Genomic DNA, 25,216 nt, shown 5'->3' on the forward strand with positions numbered 1-25,216 from the left:
ATATGAAGAATTTAAATAAATAATTCAGACCAGAAACAACAGTGTTGCTGCAGAAAAAGCAGGAAGAAAAGAACACAGGCAGGAAACTGCTGACACTGTTCATGATTATATAATATTAATGATAAACAAACAGCGTTCTGATCAGTTTCACTGTATTACAGCACAGACGTGTTTCTATACAGGTAGTCCTCCTCACTTTATCACACACACACACTGGGATGAGAGTGCATTGTTTCACTGTAGTATGTTCCTGCTGATGCTGTCTGTGTCACTATAGCGTATAAATGAATGAAATAATGAATGATCCGTCCGTGATACAAACGGATGATTCATTTATCTACATCAGATATAAATATAAACCTTTCCTAAAGGATGACATCAGTAAATGAAAGGATTGAATTCATAATTAATAATCTTCTTACCTAAACTCAGCTGTCAGATCTGCACCAACCAGGATCTTCAAACAATGGGCAGGTTATTTTCCAAGAGAACTGATTGGACAGTAGGCGGGACTTTTGCACCCAGTCAGACCTTATCTACTTCATAACCTGGTCTCGACCTGGTCACGTGTTCAGCCTAAGTTACCACAGTGATTTAGCCTGGTAAGACGTTAGCCAGCGTTGTACTACAGCACACACCGGATAAATCACAGAAGTTAGCGCGATAAGAGGAAATCCAGTTTAACAGTACAGGCCCTAGATAGAAGGTTAATCTGGCGTTTATATTTAAAACAGTGAGAAAAGGAAAAATGGCTTCAGACACCATCATTTTGTCAGTTCACAGATTTTGGAATAACAACTGTCTGTCTACGACCTGAGCATAAATGGCGACCGCTAGCAGGTTTTTTCTCCTCCCGGCTGCTCCATCAGGACTTTTTTTTTAAAGTTTTAACCACACACTCTAGATGTTTTGATAGAGCTTGCAACAAAAATTTCACTACAGCGACACTTTAAGTGCTATTCATACATTAACTTTGTTGTTCAGCCAGAACTGTGAATCTATTAATAACCGTCATCTGAACATACACTGCTGTGTGTTCAAAGCAGTTGAAATGTAACAGGAATATCTTCTTTCCTTCTCTCTATATCGCTTTATTTATCAGTTTAATTATTAACTAACTGTTTATTTTCTTCTTCTTGACCTTCATGGCTTTTTTCTGGATTCAAACTGTATTTACCTTTAAGAAAATGGCTGACCAGAGTTTTTGGTTAATAGATTATCGTCCTTAAAGTGCCTCTCAACGCTTCCGTCCCGTTTGTTGATTTTTGTGTTTCTGCTGTACAACTTGTGATGGAGTTTTTCTTTGTCAACATCTAATGTGGTTTATATACTGAGTACCAATTTGTTGATATGCTGAAAGCTGTATTCTACTGCTGTACTCATTGTCTTTACCTCCAACATTCATTAATGTGTGCAATAAAACTAAGTTAATCATTTTCCGTTGTGGAATTTATTACCTCTAAAGCAGACATGGGCAACTGGTGACAAAGGGGCCACATACAGCTCACAGAATAACTTTGCGCACCCCCCAAAACAAATACATAAAATGATTTAGAAAATGTCAAAATGACAACAAAAATACAAGAATAAAAACACACAAAATAAGAAGAGAATTGCACAAAATGACCTCAAAACACACACACACTGACAGCAAAAACACAAAATATCAAGACAGATGCACTAAAGTAATTTATAAAATACAAAACGACAATGAAAACAAAAATAGACAGACTGACAACAACAAAAACATACAAAATAGCAGAAAAAACAGATACAACCCTTTGTTCTTTACTGTATAAATGCTTCAATTGGTCATTATTCTACATTTTGATACATACATTTTGATAATGTTGCTCTCAAATCAGATAATCGCCGGTAATTAGCAATAAAAGATGAAAAAATAAAAAAATACAGAGAGCACAATTATGTACAAATCTTATTACAAGTAACGGTTATTCTTCATTTATCCATTAGGTGTCACTATCTTAATAAGAATGACAGAAATGTATCAAACCATAATTAAGTAATTCCATAATCTTTAAATTTCAGATTATCATAATGACAATGTTTAACTGCAGAATTCATCCCGGGTCATGGATTCTGTGTATCCAGGATTTTCCTGAGAGGATTAATGATATATAACCATTACAATCAGTGAACGTTTTCATTAAAGGATTATTAAAAATGTAAATACATGCGTTGTTATTTCATGTAATGCCTGGTCTGGTCCATCAGAGAACAAACGTCCAATAAGTTTGACACAAATACACAAAATGTTCTGAGAATGACTAAATAAACTTAGTAGAGAATACTTTATAACTTTAGTTTGAAAATATTTTTATTTTATTTCCAAAAGAGTTCATTTGGATTAGTTGAAAATAACTGTCATCATTATATACTGTATATCTTTATGATATTTGGGATATGACACAGTCTCCCACGCGCTGTGGCGCTTCCTGTTTTTGAGACCGCGTGGGGGCGTTGCCCCGGCAACCACAGGCTGGTTGGTCCTGAATCTGCACCGACAGAGCTGAGGAGCTCCATCCTGTGGGTGTCTGTGAGTGTCTGTGGGTGTCTGTGGATCTCTGTGGGTGTCTGTGGGTCTCTGTGGATCTCTGTGGGTGTCTGTGAGTGTCTGTGAGTGTCTGTGGATCTCTGTGGGTCTCTGTGGGTGTCTGTGAGTGTCTGTGGATCTCTGTGGGTGTCTGTGGATCTCTGTGGGTGTCTGTGAGTGTCTGTGGATCTCTGTGGGTGTCTATGGGTGTCTGTGGGACTTTGTGACAGGGATGACTGACGTCCTGCTGCTGGTGTCCGGGGAGGACAGACGGACTGTAAAGGACTTAAAGACTATCCTTTTTTGAAGGTATTGTGTTATTTTATTTGTGCCCCTTTTTTGATTACGACGGGTCTTTTATTTTGGTAAAAACCGGAAGTGACTGTCTCACCTGACAGTATGCAAATTTACATCAGGAAGGAAAACGGTAAAATGGAGTGGAGAAGAGAATAAAGTAATAAAACAAAGTTTTCTGTGAAATAAGCGCCCAGCTGGAATCGGGAACAAGGTATTTCATGTCTTTTAAGTGTTAAATATTGTATTTGTAAACTAGTAATGTTCTAAATGAGTGATATTTGAGTTTTCTTCATTGTAGCCACACAAGCTTGTTAGCACTTAGCATGTTGTATTTATCTGTGTTGTAAGAGCTAACTGTATTGTTATTTATTTGTCTTTTAGCTCTTACGGTGTTTCAAGGAAACATTTATGCTCAAAATAAGGACAAAGGCCGAACATAAATAAAAAACTTTAAAACATCAGTAAGCTTCACCATTGTCTGGCTGGGGTTCGCTACAGTAAGAGCTTGACCCGCACCGATCCTGACTGACTGACGCCATTACGGAGGGTCTGCGCACGTGCCTGCGTCGTCGCCTACGCCATTGCCGTGGATCGTCGAGCAGCCGGTTTCCACACGGAGCAGCCTAATCTACCTCAGCAGTGCAGCGACGGTCACAATGGATTCAGTGCAATGGTCAAGTACAGCCACGTTTACTGAAATTGATTCAGAACTGTGAGTATTGCCTCCTCAAAAAAAAAAAAAAAGAAAAGAGAGAGAGCTACGGACAACGGTCTTTCGAAATAAGTTCAGTAAAGGACATACTGTTTCTTGAGCTAACAGACATTTAATAGTTTACGTACCTGCTCATTTCAAGTAAAGAAAATACATTGTTGTCTCATCCAAATTCTCTTTTGATAAATGGACCCTTAATTAAGGACTTTTCTCAATTTTTGGATTTTTGTCTCATATACTGTGAGAGTCGTTCTTGTTGTGCTGCTTAGATAGACACTTACCTTTTGAAGTGTATTTACATTCCTGCATCTGTGATTGTTAATTTGTGCTAACATGCTATGTTTATGGTGCTCACTGTAAAGGCTAACCACATCTGCTAAAAGGCTTTTCCAAAAAAAAAATATATATATATATATATATATATATATAAAAGTTAAATAAAAGAAAATAAATGCAATTATAAAAAAAAAAAAAAAAAAAAAATTACATAAATTAGTAAAATTATAATAAAATAAAATACAATTCCTGTTTATAATTTCACAGTCAGCAGACATGACAGAATTAGAGCAGCACATAGCTGAAGTAAATCAGGAAATTGAAGATTTACACAGTGAGCTTCAGGTAGCTACAGATATATCTGAAGGACAACATCTAAAGGCAGCTATTGAGACAAAGCAACACAGATTAGCTGACCTCCAGGGTCTCGTTCAGAGAGAAAATGAACAAACTGAAGGTCCCAGACGCTCAGAACGCACACGAAATCCTACTGAGAAGATGCGTGAGTTCCAAGAGGAAGAAGCCAAGAAAAGGGAGAAAAGGCTGCAGTCCATGTATGAACAATGGAAGCTCCAGGTGCGTAAAGCAAGAGATCAATTGAAGACATACATGCCAGATGAGCAGCTTTGGGTTCTCATCGATGAACTCAAGAAAGAAAAGGGAGACATAATGAACATGTACAGTCAAATTCGAGACCTCATCACACCATCGACTGACATAAGAAGACGAGTCGATACGTGTGAGTCAGTAACCGCAGAAATAATAGGCATTGCCTATGACAGAACAATAGATGAGGTAGGCGAGTTCAATGAGGAAAAGGAAAGACGCCGACTTCATGAACTGCGCTGCCGTGATTATGCAACATCAGTCTACGGATCTGCATCTTCCTTGATGAGCCACAGAACATCTGGCCGCCACTCCATAGCCTCGTCGATTGCAGCCAAGCGTGTAGATGCAGCAGCCGATTTAGCAGCAAAGGAAGCAAATTACATTATGATGTTTGAGGAAGAAAGACAAAGGGAGTCCATACGGGAGTTGGAGGAACAACAACGGAAAGTCATAGAAGCACAAAAGCGTGAGTTAGAGCGACTGCAGGCAGAAAAGGAAGTGCGGGCAGCGCAAGCTAAGCTGAAGGTCTACGAGAAGGAAACGGAACGCGAAGCTGCTAACCTCGCTAATGAAAGGATCGAGGAAACAAAAAACACCCCAAATTTCCACACTGCAGTCCCCATCTCAAATGGCACGACTTCCACTCACACGGACATTTCCTCCCTCGCCCAGGTCCTTCAAGATAATCTAACCTTGAATCGCCTGCCTGTTCCTGAGCCCTTTGTCTTCAATGGTGATTCTATACGATTCATTGAATGGAAGTCATTGTTTACATCGCTCATCGACCAACGGGCAATCACTCCAGCCGAAAAACTGTTCTATCTGAAGAAATACGTTAGTGGCCCAGCACGCCAGGCTCTAGATGGTACCTTCTACCGAAATGACAATGAAGCTTACCAAGATGCCTGGAACAAGCTAAATCGCCGCTTTGGCCAGCCATTCATCATTCAGAGAGCATTCAGACAGAAGCTCACCAATTGGCCAAGGATTCAACCTAAGGATGCAGAAGGACTCAGAAACTTCTCTGACTTTCTCAATGCCTGTCTCGATGCCATGCCTCATGTCAAGGGTCTCGACATATTAAATGACTGTGAAGAGAACCAGAAGCTTGTCCACAAACTGCCAGACTGGGCAGCTTCACGCTGGAATCGTCAAGTCACACACAGTCTGAATGAGAACCAAGAATTCCCCAGTTTCAAGGACTTCGCTAGATTCACGTCTGCTGAAGCTGACATTGCATGCAACCCAATCACGTCCTTTCATGCCCTTCGTCCTTCAGACTCTGACCCTGAAAGGAGAAATCCCAGAGACCCAAAGCGAAACAAGGCCAGTGTTTTCACCACTCAAACAGCTGTAGACAATGTTTGCCTAAGGTCAGATCAAAAAAGGGTTAAGACTTCATGTATTCTTTGCCAAGATAACGGACACTATCTTCACGCGTGCTCCAAGTTTAAAGAGATGTCGTTGATTGATAGACGGAACTACGTAAGGGAAAAGAAACTCTGCTACGGGTGCCTCAAACCTGGCCACAGCGCAAAAGAATGTCGTCATCGTCATGCCTGTGATACCTGCAAAGGGAAGCATCCTACAGCCCTCCATGACCAAAACTATAAAAGGGAATGGTCCTCAGCAGAAACAAGACCAAGTCAAGGTAACACTGCTACATCACTCAGCGTAGCAAGTGAAGGCTCATCCAACACATCGATGGTGATACCAGTGTGGTTGTCTTCTAAAAATAATCCAACTGTAGAGAAACTTGTCTATGCTCTACTTGATACTCAAAGTGATACTACATTCATCGAACAAGAAGTAAGCAATGGTCTAAATGCGGAAAGGTATCCAGTGAAGCTGAAGTTGACTACCATGAGCGGAAAAGACGCAGTTCTTACAAGTGAAAGAGTTTCCGGTCTTTGTGTAAGGGGATACAGTTCAAACATTCAAGTCGACCTTCCTGCTACTTACACGAAAGAATCTATACCTTTGAACCGCGCTCACATCCCTACTTGTGAGACAGCCAAGAAATGGAGTCATCTCGCTGAAATAGTAGATGAAATTCAACCCCTGAAAGACTGTGAAGTAGGTCTCCTCATAGGCTATAATTGCTCCAGAGCGATGGCACCAAAACAAGTAATTCTGGGAGGAGATGAAGAACCCTACGCAGTGCGAACAGATTTGGGATGGAGCATTGTGGGCCGCTCATCACAAAGCCATGACATGCTGACCACAAGTCATCTGTGTCACAGAGTCTCAGTTAAAGAACTACCCCAAGCCACTCCAGCAGATGTTATCCGCATTCTCGAATCAGACTTTAAAGATGGAAGTGAAAGAGACAAAACGGTGTCACAGGATGACATCACATTCCTCAATAAGCTGGATGACGGCATACGAAAAAATGCACAGGGCCACTACGAAATGCCTCTTCCCTTCAAAAGGAGACCAAGCCTGCCGGACAATAGAGACTCAGCCATGATTCGACTCAATCATCTGAAAAGGAAATTGCAACGAGATGAACGGTATAAGAAGCATTACGTCGAGTTCATGGAAGATGTCATCGAAAAGGGCGATGCAGAGCCGATCGAGGATGATGGGAGTGAAGGTGAGAGATGGTACATTCCTCATCATGGTGTATACCATGAAAGGAAGCCTGATAAACTTCGTGTAGTGTTTGACTGCTCAGCCAGATATAAAGGTTCTAGCCTGAATGATCACCTCCTCTCTGGTCCCGACATGTTGAACAACTTGAATGGAGTCCTCATCCGCTTTCGTTTGCATCCTGTTGCATTAATATGTGACATCGAAAAAATGTTCCATCAATTCCATGTGAATGAAGCAGATCGTGATTACCTGCGCTTTCTTTGGTGGAAGCAAGGAGACTTCAATGCAAAGCCCTGCGAGTTTCGCATGAAGGTACATCTGTTTGGTGCAGCTTCCTCTCCTGGATGCGCAAACTATGGGCTAAAACACCTAGCTAAGGAAAATGCTGACATCTATCCCCAAGGCTCACGGTTCATAATGCGTGATTTCTATGTAGACGATGGGCTGACAAGCGTTGAAAGCACTGGAGATGCCATTCAACTTGCCAGGGAAGCTTGTGAACTCTGTGCCATGGGCGGTCTGAGACTACATAAGTTTGTGTCGAACGACAGAGATGTCTTAGAGAGTATCCCGCTCTCTGAACGAGCAACCAATGTGAAGGATATGGACCTCGTGTTCGACGATCTGCCACTTGAGAGAGCACTTGGTATTCAATGGGACGTTGAGTCTGACCACTTTCGGCTTAACGTCACCCTCAAAGAACAGCCTGCCACACGCCGAGGCATTCTCTCGACAGTAGCGTCCCTGTATGATCCTCTCGGATTTGTGGCACCTGTCCTCCTTAAAGCAAAGATCATCCTTCAGGAGATGTGTAGACGTGGTACAGGTTGGGACGATCCTCTCACTGATGAGCTTCTTCCTAAATGGGAACAGTGGAGAAACAATTTAACTCAACTGGATAATGTCGCCATATCCCGCACTTACTCACCTGCTAGTTTCGGAACGATCTCAAAAACTGAGCTGCATCATTTCTCGGACGCTAGCACAAAGGGTTATGGACAGTGTTCGTATCTGAGATTACAAAATGAAGAGGGAGATGTTCACTGTGCTTTGGTTGTAGGAAAATCCAGAGTATCACCAACCAAACTCACAACTATTCCAAGATTGGAACTGACAGCGGCGGTAGTTTCCATTAAGATAAGCGATATGCTGAAGGAGGAACTGGGATCTACTGACACTGAGGAGTTCTACTGGACAGATTCTAAAGTGATCCTGGGATATATCAAAAATGAAGCCCGACGATTCCACACCTTTGTGGCCAACCGCGTTCAGAAGATTCATCTCAGTTCAGACCCAAAACAATGGAGATACGTCCCTACGGCTGAGAATCCAGCTGACCACGCTTCTCGAGGCTTGACTCCCAGCGAGCTTCTGACATCTACCTGGTTCACTGGACCCAAGTTTTTATGGGAAAAGGAAATAAATCTGCCAGCGGATGAAATTCCAGAGCTAACGATCGGAGATCCAGAGGTCAGAAGCGCCCTTACACTTAGCACAGGAGCTACAGAGCGAGTAAGTCTGGTTGATCGTTTGTCGAAATTCTCATCCTGGTCGCTGGCTACTCGAGCTATTGCACGCATTCTAAGACGCATCAAGAAGAACCGATCCAACAGCCTTACTACAGTGACGGAACGAGAAGAGGCAGAACACTGCATAATCAAAATTCTGCAGAAAGATGTGTATCAAGACCAGCTGAAGCTGTTGGTCAAAGGAGCCCCCCTACCATGCCACGATTTACTGTACTCTCTTGATGCTTTCCTGGGCAAGGACGGTGTTCTCAGGGTGGGAGGAAGACTGCACAACTCCTCTCTTCCTAACTCTATCAAGCACCCTGCAATCATCCCCAAAGACCATCACGTCACAAAGATTTTGATTGCCCATCACCATAAAAGGATGACACATCAAGGTAAAGGTCTCACCATCAATGCAATCAGGTCCAGTGGCTACTGGATACCGGGGATAAACCGAGCAGTCGCATCCTACATTCGTCAATGCGTTACCTGCAGACGGCACCGGAAACCAACAGAAGAGCAAAGGATGGCTGATCTGCCCCCTGAACGCGTGGAACCATCGCCCCCCTTCACCTTCTGCGGTATGGACTGCTTCGGCCCATTCTTTACGAAGCAGGGGAGAAAAGAGAACAAGAGGTACGGTCTTCTCTTCACTTGCTTAAGTTCCCGTGCCGTCCATATAGAGATGCTGGAAGATATGACAACGGATGCTCTTATAAATGGCCTGAGATGCTTCATTGCCATACGTGGCGCTGTTCGTCAGATTAAGTCAGATCAAGGGACCAACTTCGTCGGAGCGAAAAACGAACTCAAAGAAGCTCTAAAAGAAGTCGATGCTAACCGACTGGTCGTGTTTCTTGCAGAGAAGCAGTGTGATTTTAAAATGAATGCACCATATTCAAGTCATGTTGGAGGAGTGTGGGAAAGACAGATTAGAACAGTGAGAAACATCCTGAGGACCACACTTTCCCTATCTTCTGGAAGGCTAAATGATGCTTCGCTACGGGCTTTCCTCTATGAAGCTATGACAATCGTTAACAGCCGCCCACTGACCGTTGACAACCTCAGTGATCCTCATAGTCTTGAGCCACTCACTCCTAACCACCTTCTGACTATGAAATCTGTCAAGGCCTTACCTCCCCCAGGTGAATTCGTCAGAGAAGACATATATGGCAGAAAAAGGTGGCGACATGTTCAATACCTTGCAGAGCAGTTCTGGAGTCGATGGCGAAAGGAGTACCTTGCCAACATCACTCTCAGACAACGTTGGAATGCCCCAAGAAGAAATCTGCAAATCGGAGATATTGTGTTGATAAAGGGGGAAGATGCACACAGAAATGAGTGGAGATTGGGAAGAGTTTCGAAGACTACTGCTGACAAGGACGGATTAGTAAGGAGAGTGAAGGTCTGTCTCGGCGACAGGGAGCTTGGCAAGAAAGGGGAGCGTCTCCATAAAGTGTCTGAGGTTGAGCGTCCTGTTCAGAAGTTAGTCCTGCTGCTGGAAATGGACTAAATCTGCTCTCTTCTTTCCTTCCTTTTTATTATTATTTTTATGATGTAGGATACCCCTCCTTACAGATAGTTATTTCAAAATGGTTATTAAGGTTTCTACTTAAGGTGTTCTCCACATGAGTTCTCTGTACCTTTCAAGATGTATGTCATCTCTTGTTTGAAAATCACTCGTTCATAATGCATTCTGAACCATTACATTATTTACTCATGATTGGTGGGAGTGTAAAGGACTTAAAGACTATCCTTTTTTGAAGGTATTGTGTTATTTTATTTGTGCCCCTTTTTTGATTACGACGGGTCTTTTATTTTGGTAAAAACCGGAAGTGACTGTCTCACCTGACAGTATGCAAATTTACATCAGGAAGGAAAACGGTAAAATGGAGTGGAGAAGAGAATAAAGTAATAAAACAAAGTTTTCTGTGAAATAAGCGCCCAGCTGGAATCGGGAACAAGGTATTTCATGTCTTTTAAGTGTTAAATATTGTATTTGTAAACTAGTAATGTTCTAAATGAGTGATATTTGAGTTTTCTTCATTGTAGCCACACAAGCTTGTTAGCACTTAGCATGTTGTATTTATCTGTGTTGTAAGAGCTAACTGTATTGTTATTTATTTGTCTTTTAGCTCTTACGGTGTTTCAAGGAAACATTTATGCTCAAAATAAGGACAAAGGCCGAACATAAATAAAAAACTTTAAAACATCAGTAAGCTTCACCATTGTCTGGCTGGGGTTCGCTACACGGACTGTCCCTGTTCTAGCTCAGCTCTCCACTGACGGTCAGTAGATCAACTGGATGGACTGAAATAAAAACTGTTTTTATAATGTGATATGTAAATATAATCTGTGTTTCATAGATATTCAACATGTTTGGGCAAATGTATCAGCGTACATTGAACATCAGATGAACCTACAGAAGGTCTGTCTGTCTGTCTGTCTGTCTGTCTGTCTGTCTGTCTGTCTGTCTGTCTGTCTGTCTGTCTGTCTGTCATACGCAGAGTTTATCCCCTAGTGGTAAAGTTTTCATTACAATTTTCCCAAATTCATCCGGGAAAATTTTCTTTTTTTAATAAAATTGTTTTCAGCTGCTTTGACTCTAACATATTACTGTTAGTTTCATGTCAAAGATGGTAAAGTTGTACCTCAGGTGTCTAGTATAAGTTTTCAGTGAAATGGTCCCAAACTCTTGAGACTTTAGGTTGGTTTTTCTTTTGTTGTGCAATTCTTCTTCACAATGTAAATGGTGAAACACCTTTTTTTTAACAAATCATGAATTTACAACATTAAACGACGCATTGACACAATTTTTGTAGTCAACATTATGTTACTTATCATTTTTGCATTATTGTATATGTTACACACACTGTGGTTTGTGCAAATCGTGAGACAGTCTATATTTAATTGTATCTTTTCTTTTGCCCCCCCTGGCAAGAATATCAAACTCCGCCTCTGGTGTCTGTCTGTCTGTCTGTCTTATATTTATCCATCTATCTGTTGTATAACAGGGGGTCCACCTGACAGGATTGGGAACTTTCACTTTCTCCCAGCAGAAGCTGGACATTGGAAACAAGTCCATAATGATCCAGAGACCCATTTTCATACTTTCAGGCAAACTAATCCAGTCTCTTGGTTTAAAGCAGACGAGGCCTCTGGCTGCAGGTGAGTCCACGGAAACAAAGGGGGATCAAATCGGACATCAGAAAGCTCAGGGAGAACATGCAAACTCTGCTAACAAATACTTTTTACATCAACTGCATTTGTTTAGTCTTTTTTTTATTTCTAACAATACTTTAGCACAGTGGTTCTCAACTGGTCTCACCCTGCGACCCAATTTTGCCACTGTCATTAATTCGCGACCCACTTTTAATTTATTCTTATTAATCCATAAAATCTTTTTTTTAAACATAAATCTATATATTTGCCTGTGTAACAAGCATTTCACAAAACAGGGCTGTCAAAAGAAAAGTTTCTTTCAAAATAAAAGACAAGTCCAACCCAACATGAGACATTAAGTATTTATTTATTTTTGACCAGCTGTCCGCGACCCACCCAGTACAGGTCCGTGACCCACTTTTGGGTCCCGACCCACCAGTTGAGAATCACTGCTTTAGCACACGTGTCAAACTCAAGTCTGGCCCTTTAGAGCATCAAATTCGGCCCCCTCGAGATAGTAAAAATGACATAAAAACATGAAACAGTTTGTAAATGACCAACTAATTCAGTTGAAGATATCTCAGTCCCTCCAAATAGAAAAATTCTATTAAAATACACAATATTTGCAGAGCTCAGTTTTCCAGTTCTTAAATCCCATGACGGTAGTGATTATTAATCTCACATTGTTGAAAGAAAGAACTTTTCATCAAGTTATTTCACAAAATGTTCCCAAATTCTCATAATCAGGGAACTTCAAGTGAAGATCCTGGAGGGACTCTGACGTACTTTATCAATATAATTTATACGTGGAAGTGCAAACCAGGGCACATTAATGTTGAATTTGCTCCTTTTCCCCTCCCTAAATATGTGGCCCACTTAAGATCAAATTTGGCCGTCTTATTAGGCCTCTGATCTAAAATGAGTTTGACACCCCTGCTTTAGTAGAAAGAACAACAATTTCCATTGTAATCTGGGGTAAAATCCTTGTGCACTGATAAAAAGGCCAAGTATTCACTAAACACAAAAGGCACAGAGTGAAAACCCTGACTTGTGTCTCATGTGTTTGTGTCCCTCAGCAACACACATACCGGTGGTGGTGCTGAACTTTACAGCTGTGTCACAGGAGTCTCCATTCAGTCGAGCCATTGTGGAAAGCTGTGTGAGGGAAACAATTCTGCTGCTTCTCAGAGCTTTGGCTGCTGAAAAAACTCTCTTTCTGTCCTTTAAAGGACTTGGCGTTCTTTACTTTAGAAACAATAAGGTGTCTCATCTGCTCATCCTGCACCTCAAACTATGTGTTCATCGCGCTTTGATTCCCTTTTCTAATTCAATTCTTTTAATTTATCTTCAAGGTTCAGATGAAATTCAACAAAGACTTTATTAAAGCCATGGATGGAACTGGTAGATTACTGTTAGCCTTCAACAAAGTGAGTACATGTCAAAAAAGACTCATTAAAATATTATCTAAACAGGGATTCTCAACTGGTGTCATCCTGGGACCCACATTTTGCCACTGTCATTAAATCGTGACCCACTTTTTTTTTTTTTTTTTAATTCAACAACCAAATTTATTTTTTCAAATAATAGCTGCTGAAAAAAAACACTCATATAATATTTTTATAAAAATAAATCTATATATTTTCATGTGCAACATGCCTGTCAAAACAAAAGTTTCTTTTAAAATAAAAGTTAAACATGAGACTAGTGTTGGGTGATATGGACCAAATCTCATATTTCTATATTTTTTCTTAAAATGAAATTATATACAATATAAATCTTAATAATTTTAATTCAAATAAAGTCTGACCAGAAAGTTAAATGCACTGATGCAAAATGCCACACAGGCTCATTTATTAACAAACAGCTGCAAAATGATGTGTCACTTTTGGCTTTTTCTCCTCTAAGGGACAGCACGTGTGAGTGAGTTCTGTAGTGTGGCTTGTTTAGGGGAAGGTCTGGATTAGAACACACTCAGAAATCATCTAACTGTGCTTTTCATGTTCTGAGAAGTAATGAAAGCAGAGACTCCTAAACCGAGTATTCTGATACAAAATAAGCTATAAAAACTGTAAATCAATATAAGCAATATTGTAATTTTCTATATCTCCAAAATAGAAAACTCGACATACCTCCCAGCTCTACGTGAGAGACATTAAGTATTTATTTTTTTGTATTATTTTTGACCAGTTGTCCGCGACCCACCCAGTACAGGTCCGCGACCCCCTTTTGGGTCCCGACCCACCAGTTTAGAATCACTGATCTAAAACACACCATTTACCAGGGTTGGGGTCAATTATAATTGTAACTGCGTACTTGATAATTAATTACAATTCATGCTTGAGTATAATTTTAATAGAGAAAATTGGTTGCATTTATAATCATAATTGAATTGTAATTGAGTTCAGATAATTTACTTTGTAATTGTAATTGGCATGACAATTCTATAAAAACGGTCAATTATAATTGAATTAAACACAAAACTGGGAAACCATGTTACAGTTCTATAGCTTATGCACATGTAGTTGATCATTTATTAGATGAGAAACAAATTAATTCCTAATAATTGTTTTTAGTTTAAAGACATAAGATCATAAGAGATGCTAACAGAAGGCTAACACTAGAGGAATGATACGTTTTATGGGGTTATTTAGACTCAATAATTGTGATTATTTGTAACTGAACTTTATTGAAAAGGTCATGGGCTTTCAGGGGATAAAAAAAAATAGTTATTTAATTATAATTGGGAAAAATGTTTGAATATTGAAACTATTGGAATGTAATTGAACATGGATAATTGGAAGCATTATTGTAATTCAAAAATGTAATTGATTCCAACCCTACCATTTACATGCTATCTGCATTCCTATCCCTGCAGAGACCAGTGAGCAGTGTGTCCTTACTGTCTCGTGCACAGTCCAGAACTCCAAGGCCACAATCTGCCGACCTCGTCACTTTGCCTCCTGTCTGCTCCCAGGACCACAGAGCTGCTGACGGAGAAGGACGGGGCCTGTCAGCAGCTCTGGACCAGAGGAGCCCAGCAGGTGAAAGAGCACTCTGCACAGGGCTGACACTGGAAATGAGCCCAAAACATGTACAGTCAATCTAGATCAGCTTCTCTGGAAAATATTATTAAATGTTGATTCTCCTGACCAGAAAAGAACTGACTTCTAAAACTAAAGGTATTCCCATAGGCGGAGTTTGAAAAAATAGAATTTAATATATAGACTGTCTTAAGATTCGGGCCAACCACAATGTGTGTAACATACTGTAGTGCAAAAATGATTAGTTACATAATTGATAATGTTGACGACAAAAATTTCAGTCGACGCGTTGTTTAATGTTGTAAATTCATGATAAAATGGGATTGGTGGCCGGTTTCTACTTCTTTTTTGCTGCAGTGCATTACATGAACTGCTGGGTGAAGAATTGTGCAACAGAAGAAGAACCAACCTAAAGTCTCCAAAGTTTGGGACCATTTATACTACAACAAATACATAACACAATCTACAACAAATTCATTCATTCAGTCACTGTTTTATGGCACTTCAAATATTTGTACATTATGTACAATAAGAATTTTATTTTTTAGAATGAATTTGGGAAAACTGTAATGCAAACTTTTGACCATTAGGGGGGCAACACTCCCCCATCTTGACTATTCTTCTTTAAAACTCATAAAAATAACATATAATATGAAATCACATACTGTATTTTGGAACAGTAATCAAGCTCTTTAAGGGCAAAGAAAAACTGAGTTAGAAAATACAGTAATAATAAAGATCATGGTAGTTCTTTTACACTTATTTTAAGAAATGAACAAGCTTTGGCTTTCTTTTCTTTTTTGTTGCTATTTATGATACTATAGCAATAATAAACAGTTTTTTTCTTTTAGTTTGAAGTGCATATCCAGTGTATATTCCTCTTATTGTGAATTTAAAAGTGTAAATTACTCATTTACAAGCTTCCACATGTAATATTTATTTATTGATTTATTTATTGTTATTATTATTATTTAGGGATGTCCCAATACAACTTTTTCACTTCCGATACAATACCGATATTGCGGCCTTGAGTATCGGCCGATATCGATCAAATTGCGATGACAGCACAAATCATACATACTTTTGTTACTTATTTTATAGTGTAAAATGTTAGAAAAAAGTTTGATAAAGTGATGTAATCAAACAGAGAACAATAGTCAGCAACAGTAGGGATGAGAAAAACTGACTCATTTATTATTAACCAATTGGTTACATACATTTTAACCTTCAACATAATATCTACAGTATTCTACAATTGAATAAATATCATATAATATATATCGGAGACTTTAGATGCAATCCGATAGAATCCGATATTTGTTTTCTGGCTGATGTCGAACCGATATCAATATTGAATCGGGACACCATTATTATTATGTACAGTAAGGAACAATAAGATAAGGAATAGAATAATAAATCACAATAAAAGCACATTACAAAACACCAACAACAACAAAAAATCAAGAATAAACACAAATTACAATACAATAATGGGATAGAAAAAGAACTATGTGCAAAACTATGTGAACTTTGTCACTATGTGAGTGGGTAGTAAAAAGAGAAATGTGCAAATGTCTTCAGAGATAAAGAAGTTGAATCCACTGTCAGGAAGTAGGTGTTTAATGTTTTAATTGAGCTTTTTTCTTCTTAATTATTTGTGCTAAAATACTTAAAACCTATTTGCCATTGTGTTATTTTGAATCACCTTAGTTTCAGATATTAAAAACCAAACTCTCGACTGGACTGGACTCAAATGTCAAACTCTTCCTTTGTTGTAGCTCTTTGGATTAACTGGCTGCACAAGCAGTTTGAAGTGGAGTAACTTGGTCTCATGTTGCACAGCATGACGAAAGCATTTCATTCATCTCAAAGCGCAGCAGTGCTTAGAACAGCACTTTGCTAATAATGAATGAGTGGCAGAGAGATCAGTTGGAGCTCTGTATGAGTTTAAACATTACTGGTACAATGTACTGGTTTTTAACAAATGAGACATAACGATGCACAGCAGGTGGAGACACAACACAGTGAGATCAACGGAAAGCAGAAAGGTGAAGGTGGAAATGCCAGAATAGAAAAGTAAATATGGGAATAATTGTTAGATCTGTGAACTCATTGGGTAGTGTGTGTGTTCCTGCAGGTTTTCACCCACACAGAGAATCTGAGGCCCATCAGACGCTGCAGCTTGACAGGAAGAAAGCTGCCAGCCCATCTAAACAACCTCTCACCCCTTCCATGAACAGGTACCACACACACACACACACACACACACACACACACACGAGCCTGTGAGAGCTCAGCAGGTGGTCCTACATTATTTCTACCTCTCCATCAATGATGCAGGATCAGACGAGAGACTTTCTCTTCACCTGTCGTTACGTCTGTGCACTGTCACATGTCTATACACATGCATGTCTGTATACACTTAACATTAGTACTTCCAGGTGTTATATGGGAAAAAATTTACAGTACCCCCATGGAAATTTTGAACTATCAAATGCCCTAAAGCACGTGTGTCAATCTCAATGCCTGAGGGCCAGTTCCGGCCCTTTAAAGCATCCAATTTGGCCTGTAGTAGAAAATAAAAATGACAGATGAAATATGAACCCTTTGTGTAAATGACCAAATCATTCAGTGGTAGATGTGTCAATCTCTTCAATAAAACTCTACCATATTTTGCAGGGCTCACAGTTCAGCCATGATTCAGTTAACATTCCCTTTCTATTTTAAGAACCTGCTTAATAATTAGATCAAAGTAATACAATTTGAATAAATGTCCAATTCATTTCATTATGTGATGATAGTTCTCTAGTGTTGTAATTGCTATATGTATTAGATTAAAAGACGGACTAAAATATGTTCATGCCAAACCACACAATCCTTTTAGGCCCCATACCTTCAACTCATCTCAAAAGACGCCCCACAGAGGAGAAGCACCTCCTGCAAACACAGTCTGCTCTGATCACACTCGTGCCGGACAGGTGAGTGTTAAACTGGGATCAGATCCAGATCAAAGGCACCATCAATGAAACTATGTGCGACAATTAATTATTGCAGTTATCAGGACTCCAGTTAAATGCTACTGATTTTATAGGTTTCTACTCATTCGCTAAGTTAAACTTTGTTACATTTTGTTGGTTTTTGCCACATTAGGAGCTGTGTTACCTGTGCATGCAAAGAGCACAAAGAAACGTTCCTTTATACCTGAGGGAGCAGCAGCAGGTGGAGGAGAAGGCTCAGGAAAAGCTGCTTCTGCTTAAAGAACAACAGAATGACAGACTGTTCATGGAAGAACAGCAGGTGTGTGTGTGTGTGTGTGTGTGTGTGTGCACAATGAAAACAAGGAAGGACAAGCAGTGAGCTGTGCATGAATCAATAAAATATATTACTATGGTCCAAACTACTCTTAATAATTCAATCAATTGTGTCAAGTGGTCAGTTGTATTTGGTAAAGTCCATAAAGGCAGGTGCTTTGAATATTTCATGAAAGTGAGAGAAACACTGCAAAATACCAAAGGTTGTAAAAAGGTAAATTTCCACAAAGTAACAATGAGGAGAGAACACAATAGTCTAGTAAACGATGGGTGTGTCTACATGAGGTAGAGCCAACTAGCGTCCAATAAGGAAATGTGGAACACTGCAGATACATAGCATTGAATGACAGGAATGTGTGTTTTGCCAAAATGACTTCATTGTTCAAACAGCCCATAAAGTCATGTCCCATTTGGTGGAAGACAAAAGAAACTCACCTCATTAAAACCCTCCCAATGATTTTACTTGGATAAGACAAAGACAGACATTTTTATTTATTTTCGTGTGTGTGTGTGCGTGTGTGTGTTTGGCAGACAAAGCTGAAGGAGCAACGAAAACATGCAAAACAGGTCGCTACTTTCAACCTGCAGGCTTCAGAAACCAGAGAGAAGAATCACTTTCCTGCATGCCCGGTTAGTAGAAAGAAACTTCAACTTTTTTGTACTTCTCTGAAACTAACCAATTTTTAAAATCAGATGAAGACATAGTGTAGGCCTCACATATCAATAAATCCAAGGCAATTTGCTCAAAAAACAATATAAAAGGTTGGAATTGCTGCTTGAACATTTGTCTTGGTTTCCACTATAAACACTTTCTTTTTGACATTGTCAGAAAAGTTTTGTGCATTGCATTGTGGGATGTGGAGTCCTGTAGACGGATGCATAGAAGTGTTTTTACTTCATTCTTACCGTGATTTCTTGTGTTTGCCCTAAAAAAACTCTGCCAAAGTGACTTTCTAACACGTTTCTGATGTTTTCACGAAGCGAAAGTTGTGGCAAAACAATGGTGGATATTTATTTTTAGGGTTACACGGAAAGATCCGAAAGTGAATGTCTCACGAAGTGAACAAAACCAGAACAAAAATGGAGTCCCGTGAATCACTATCCTCTTTCTCTGGCAAAGAAAAATGAAGTAAAAACACTTCTTGCATTCCGTCTACGGAACTCAATATCCCACAATGCAATGTACAAAACTAACTTTTCACACAATGTCAATAAGAGTGTTTACAATGGATATCAAAACCATTTTTGGAGCAGCAATTCCAACCTTTTATATCGTTTTTTCAGAGCAAATGACCTTGGATGTATTGATCAATGGAACCTAGACTGTTTCTTTATCTGATGAAAAAATAATTCACCAGCTGCTTAAGCTTGACGGTAGATATATTGTCATAAGGTTAAAAAGTACCAAAAATAATTTTTACATTTGAAGAATCTTTGAGTTAAACATATTTAAATCAGTCTTCTATGGGTTGTTTCAAGAATTCCTTCGTCTTCCCGGCTCGACCCCTGACCCCTCCCAGAAAGATCCAACAGCAACGTTACATGAACGACCTACAGACGCAGATATCCAAGCAACTCAAAAACCTGACGGAAGCCCAGGGCAGCCGACTCCACATGGAGCGTTTGGACCATGTCCAGCTGGTCCAAGAGTGAGTGCCGTTGGTTGTGCACAGCGTTTTCAAATGTTTTATTGTTGGATAGGAATGACATTGTTGTGCATGTGTTTGGTTTAGGATAGCGTTACAGAAGGCCCGACAGCTGCAGCAGAAACACGAGCAAACCAAGGAGTATAAGAAGGCTTTGGACACACAGGTAGAAAACAGACCACGTGGATCACGTGTCAAACTCATGGCCCGGGGGCATAATCCGGCCTTTTTGGAGCATCTAATTCGGCCCGCAGGAAAAAGTCATAATGACAGAGAAAACATGAATCATTGTGTAAATGAAACTCAACTATATTTGCAGTGGCTCACAGTTTTTCTGGTGCTTATGTCGCATTATTGTAGTCATTTGTAATGTTAAACAGTCAAAATTCTTAAAAAATCCTTCGATTTTCCTCAAATTATTATATATTTCCCTTCATTAAATAGAAATTGGTCACAAAATGTAGTAAATGTAAAGTGAAGATCTTGTTGGGACTGATATCAAACATATTGTTAGGATATTGTCGGTTTCTTACATATTTAGTATTTTATGTTATACATAGAAGTGTAAATTTTAGGGCACAATAATGTTGAAATTACTCTTTTCCCACATAAAATCTGTGGCCCACTGGAGATCAAACTGCTCCGTATTTGGCCCCTGAACTAAAATGTGTTTGGCACCCCTAACGTGGATGATGATATATTTAGAAGTAGCATCGAGTTTTCAGTTTGTTCCAAGTCAAAGCAAAGCAGAAAGTGTCATTAGATCTGAACTCAAAGCTTCAGGATATGACAAAACAATAGACACTTCATCGTCACTAATGGTTGTGATTCTTAAAAGAGCAACAACTGCACCTTTCCTGTCACTTATAACACCTGCAAACTTTACAAAACAAAAGCAAACTCATCATCCACCATTTTAATACTGCTTCGTGGTGAGTAAAGATTTACACAACTGTACTTGACTCTTAAACAAATGTACTTGATGATTTCAATCTAGATAGAGGATAAATCCTGCCTCAAACCTCTGGAGGCCCATCCTGACACGCCCACATTCAGCCAGTGTCAGACGGCAGCCAAGAGCGCAGAAAACCCAGAACGAGAAGAGAAGGTCACAACTTTAAAAACAAACCTTTAATCAAGCCTTTTGCCAAACCAAAGCTAATGGACTGAGGTGTGTGTTTTTTAACTCCCATAGGTTTCCCACATAAACCTCAGTGTTGCCACTCAGAAGAAGAACGAAGAGCTACACAAGCGTCAGCTTCAGCTGCAGAAAGAAAAGGAGATGCTCAGACGAAACAAAACAGAGTAAGAAAACAACAAGACAGTTATTGTGATCAGAGGAGAAACAGGTTAAAAATGGGTAATATTTCTAAATCAGTAATGTCACTTACACTTAAGTAAGTTTTCAAAGAAGTAATCTATTACATTTCTATACATCCAACTATTACTGAGTAAATTATTATCTATTATTTTAAAATGATCAACAGACATTGTGAAACTATAAAAAAAATTAATCAAATAATCCATATGTTCTTATTTTGATCATTTCTGATCAATGCCCAGCCACTATCTTGGGTTCAGGTTTGGGTTTCTACCTGTTATGTTGTTACCCACATGGCACATTTGGCATGGCACGGTTTAGAGTTCATGAATGGAGCTATACTTAGAGCCTGAGATTTTTTTTTAATATTTTTAATTGAATTCATTTAAAATGCATTTTGACAAACCTTTTATTTTATACGGATACATGTGTGGAAAATAATATAAGTTTAATTTGTGCAAGATGTCGTCTCTTCCTTTTTAAGTTTAAACATGAGATGTTTACTGTATGCAAGGGAACCATGGCAAGATTTATTACCAAAAAATAAACATGGGGGGTGAAAGTAACTAGTAACTTTTACTTTAACTACTATTTAATTGAGCTACTTTTTAATTACTTGTACGTGAGTATAATTTCAATCAGGTTACAGTACTTCTACTTGAGTAGGATTTATCAGTACACTTTAAATCTCTGGCTTTTGGTATGTGAATTGTGCTCTTAACACCTTTGTTGTGATCTTATGGTTAAATGTTTTCTGTTCAGGCAGATATTGGACCAAATCAATCGCTTTGAGAAGAGACGGGACATCTGTAAGTTACTGGAGGGAGAGTGGGGTCGCAGCGTGAAGCTCAAACACAAGAGGGATGAAGAGGAGAGGCGCTTTATAAGGTGGGAACACACACGAACAAACAAACACACACACACACAGGTAGCATGAATGCACGATACATCTCTGACTACTTTAACAAAACAGGCTTTTGGATTATACAGATTTACATTTAGTGTATTCTGATTCAAACAAGGAACCAATTCTAAATATAAAAGTCCAAACTCAGTGTGTTCGTAAAGGTGTGAATAAGTAGGAACAGAGTGAGTAAAGATGATGATAATGATTGACGTCTGCAGCCATAAAGATCAGAGCTTCACCTCTAGCTGACAGTCGAAGCTTTTCTTTAACACGGCAGGCTGATGTCGACCTCCCGTTGAACCACAGGTGGTTCATGGTACTGAAACCTCTTTCACACTCGACTGTGGACACTGGGAGCGTGGAGACACCAGTGACGGCCGTTAGTGTAACTGCAGTGCCGTTAGTGTAACTGCAGTCATCAGCCAAGCCGGCACGGAAACTCTTCACAGCAGCTCAGCTGATACTATGACTAGAAGATGGACACGACCGAAGCCCGACGGTACCCGATGGGTCAGGTTCAGACAGTGTCCCTGCGTGCAGCGTTCTTCCTTTCCTGCAGCAGCAGCAGTCAGCGCAGCTTCAGCAATGCAGGCAGGATCATGGAGCAAAGGAGGACAGCATTGAAGCTATTTACCATTGATACAGTCCTTTTTCTGCACAAGAACATGGATTACCCTTAGTTTTGAGATCATGTAAATAGATCCACTGCGCGCCTGTTTGTGTTTGACGTTGGCTCGTTGCCCAGTGCGCTGATCTGATGTTGACATTAACAGTTGTTTGTTAAAAGCGAGCTTTCCACTAAAACAAACATAAATATGCCATTTGTATGAGGGAAAAATGAGGTTTAAACTGTCGAGTTTGGGTCAAGCTCAGATATAAATAAATAAATGCCTGTCAGGTTCGGTTTTGCTCGGTTCGGACTCGGATGAAAAAATGCATCTCGATCCGCACAACAGTGACACGGTTGTTTATTTACTCGCTGTTCACGTGGTCCACAGCACTTGTCGTCTTCTTCTTCTTCTTCTTCTTCTTCTTCTTCTTCTTCTTCTTCTTCTTCTTCTTCTTCTTCTTCTTCTTCTTCTTCTTCTTCTTCTTCTTCTTCTTCTTCTTTTCTTCTTCTTCTCTTCTTCTTCTTCTTCTTCTTCTTCTTCTTCTTCTTCTTCTTCTTCTTCTTCTTCTTCTTCTTCTTCTTCTTCTTCTTCTTCTCTTCTCTTCATTCCGGCAGAGTGGACTCCTCTCCAAGCTGTCGAGAATGCTCATCAGCATCATTTGACATCATGTCCGTAGAACTGGGCAGACAATTTGGGCCTGAATTGCAGTAAATGCATCACACAGTCTGTTTAAGGCAATAATGAGATATCTGTGTGTGTGTGTGTGTGTGTGTGTGTGTGGGCTCATTCTTTATGGGTTGAAACGCTTCATCATCCATTAGCATTAAAAGACTTAACAATGTTGTTTATTTTTTCAGTCCAGCTATCAGCTATGCTCCTTTTATAATGATGATGTAATGCTGAAAAACTTTGGATGGGGGGGACATTTTGTCCTAACCATGCTTCCTTGTCTCCCTGTGATCAGATCTGCTGGTCAGCTCCTGGTGGATAAGCTCTCTGAGTACAGACGATGCTGTCAGTGTCAGAGGAAGACAACTAACTGTGGAGAGAGCAACATCTGGAGGGAGTCCCGTTACCTCTCTGGCTCCCAGTTCATGATCTGAGCAACACCAGTACCTGGACATGGATACCACAGCTGAGAATGCAAACCAGGAACAAGACTATACAGACAAGTGATGCAAATATGAAGCATGGCGTGGAGTTCAGTGTGCTCTGTTTTCTTTCTTTGACATGATAGTTGAGATATTCCTTACTAATTTAGTTATTTTGGTTTAACCCCCAAAAATCTAAACATATATTTCATGTTTGTTTGCTCTAACTGCACCATAGTCTTGATTTTATGGGATCCCAAATAAATAACAAGCACTATCAGTGGGTCATTGCACATTGCAGTGTGTGAGGTGTAGCATACTGTGTTTGTTGCATTTTCTTAAACTTGTGATTGCGACAGGCTGTGCACACTTTGATCATGTAGTTGTGTTTGGACAGGGAGAATTTAGTCTTTTTATTATTATCATAAGTCAAAACTCACTGGAGCTAAAAGTAAAGATAAATTGTGGGAAAGAAAACAAGATGAAAAAAAATATGCATTGTGAAAAAAAGCAGAAGTAAAGGGAGGACGAGCTCAGATAAGAAATGGTGGGTCGTAGGACTTTGACTGTATTCCTCTTTCTGTTTGAGGCCCTTAATGAGATCACCCAGGCTTTTAAATAGTCCTCATAAAACGTGTGTAAAGTGTGGAGTTACAAAGAACATACAGAGATTTACTCCAAGGACATTAAAGCTACATTTAGAAATCACAATAAAAACTATGATGATTGTTTCAGACCTTTTTGAGAACAGGATTCATTAAAAACACACGACTAGATTCAGATGTAAATCGTGTTTCTGTGATCCCACGTGGATCACTAACAGCCTGTACTTGTGTCCAACTGCAGATTTTCATAAAGTTTTGTGGGAAACCCCCTGTCTAAATCATGACCAAATGCAGAAGTTAGTTATTACAGTGTGTTTAAAACACCCACCTCCCACATTTATGGCCACTTATCTTCTGCAAAGTAACTGTAAGTTAAGCATATCCACTGAGTGATAGGATTCAGTCTGGTTGACTGAACCCGCAGAGGAAAGGATCAAAAACCACTGACTCACCCTATTTTTTCTTTTTTAAATATTCATGTGTAAATAAATGTCCTCATTTTTAGAACTTAGTTCGTTTTAAAGTTACATTCTGAACTAGATGTCCAGAATTGAGAGCAAAAAAATGTGCAACTAATTAAAAATGTAGTTTAAATGCAGCATCGGTTAACATGTGTATGTACATTGTACATTACTCTCTTCCTGTAGCAGTGCATTGATGTTTAAATGTGCCTATCACATTTAGTTTGAAAATGTTTGTGCATTGTTTTCACCTCAAAAAAATAACATCTGGATTGTTTCTATGATGAACAAAAAAGCACAAACATCTCCTGAACCCTGAAAAGGATAAAGCGTGTTTGGACAATGGATGGATAAATCTTCTAAACTCATCCTAATAATAAACGCCCTACACTGGTTTGGTATTGTACGTGTTTTTTCCACTTATTCACACATTTCTGCCTTGCGTTGGTCCATCATTATTATGCATATTTAGTGTGAGCCCGTACATGGATTCCTGCTGAGAAGAA

The 25,216-nt window shown here is 39.5% G+C and overlaps 1 protein-coding gene across 3 annotated transcripts; it reads left to right on the forward strand.

Moving 5' to 3' along the window:
• The first annotated feature begins 10,925 nt into the window (after positions 1-10,925).
• On the forward strand, positions 10,926-24,945 carry LOC114458545 (coiled-coil domain-containing protein 81-like). 3 transcript variants are annotated; one of them, XM_028440971.1, is made up of 15 exons: positions 10,926-10,982; positions 11,569-11,722; positions 12,793-12,977; positions 13,069-13,143; positions 14,592-14,757; positions 16,895-16,997; positions 17,642-17,735; positions 17,908-18,054; positions 18,600-18,698; positions 19,548-19,717; positions 19,802-19,880; positions 20,712-20,822; positions 20,910-21,019; positions 21,798-21,923; positions 23,518-24,945. In XM_028440971.1, the coding sequence occupies exons 1-15, from the start codon at positions 10,968-10,970 to the stop codon at positions 23,654-23,656; spliced, it is 1,773 nt and encodes a 590-aa protein (XP_028296772.1). In that variant the 5' UTR covers positions 10,926-10,967; the 3' UTR covers positions 23,657-24,945. The 3 variants fall into 3 exon arrangements, with proteins under 3 accessions (XP_028296772.1, XP_028296776.1, XP_028296781.1); XM_028440975.1 differs by having other exon boundaries at positions 13,075-13,143; XM_028440980.1 differs by lacking the exon at positions 23,518-24,945 and adding an exon at positions 22,220-22,282.
• The last annotated feature ends 271 nt before the right edge of the window (positions 24,946-25,216 follow it).

This window comes from Gouania willdenowi, chromosome 3 (assembly GCF_900634775.1).
Source record: "Gouania willdenowi chromosome 3, fGouWil2.1, whole genome shotgun sequence".
NCBI lineage: Eukaryota > Metazoa > Chordata > Actinopteri > Blenniiformes > Gobiesocidae > Gouania > Gouania willdenowi.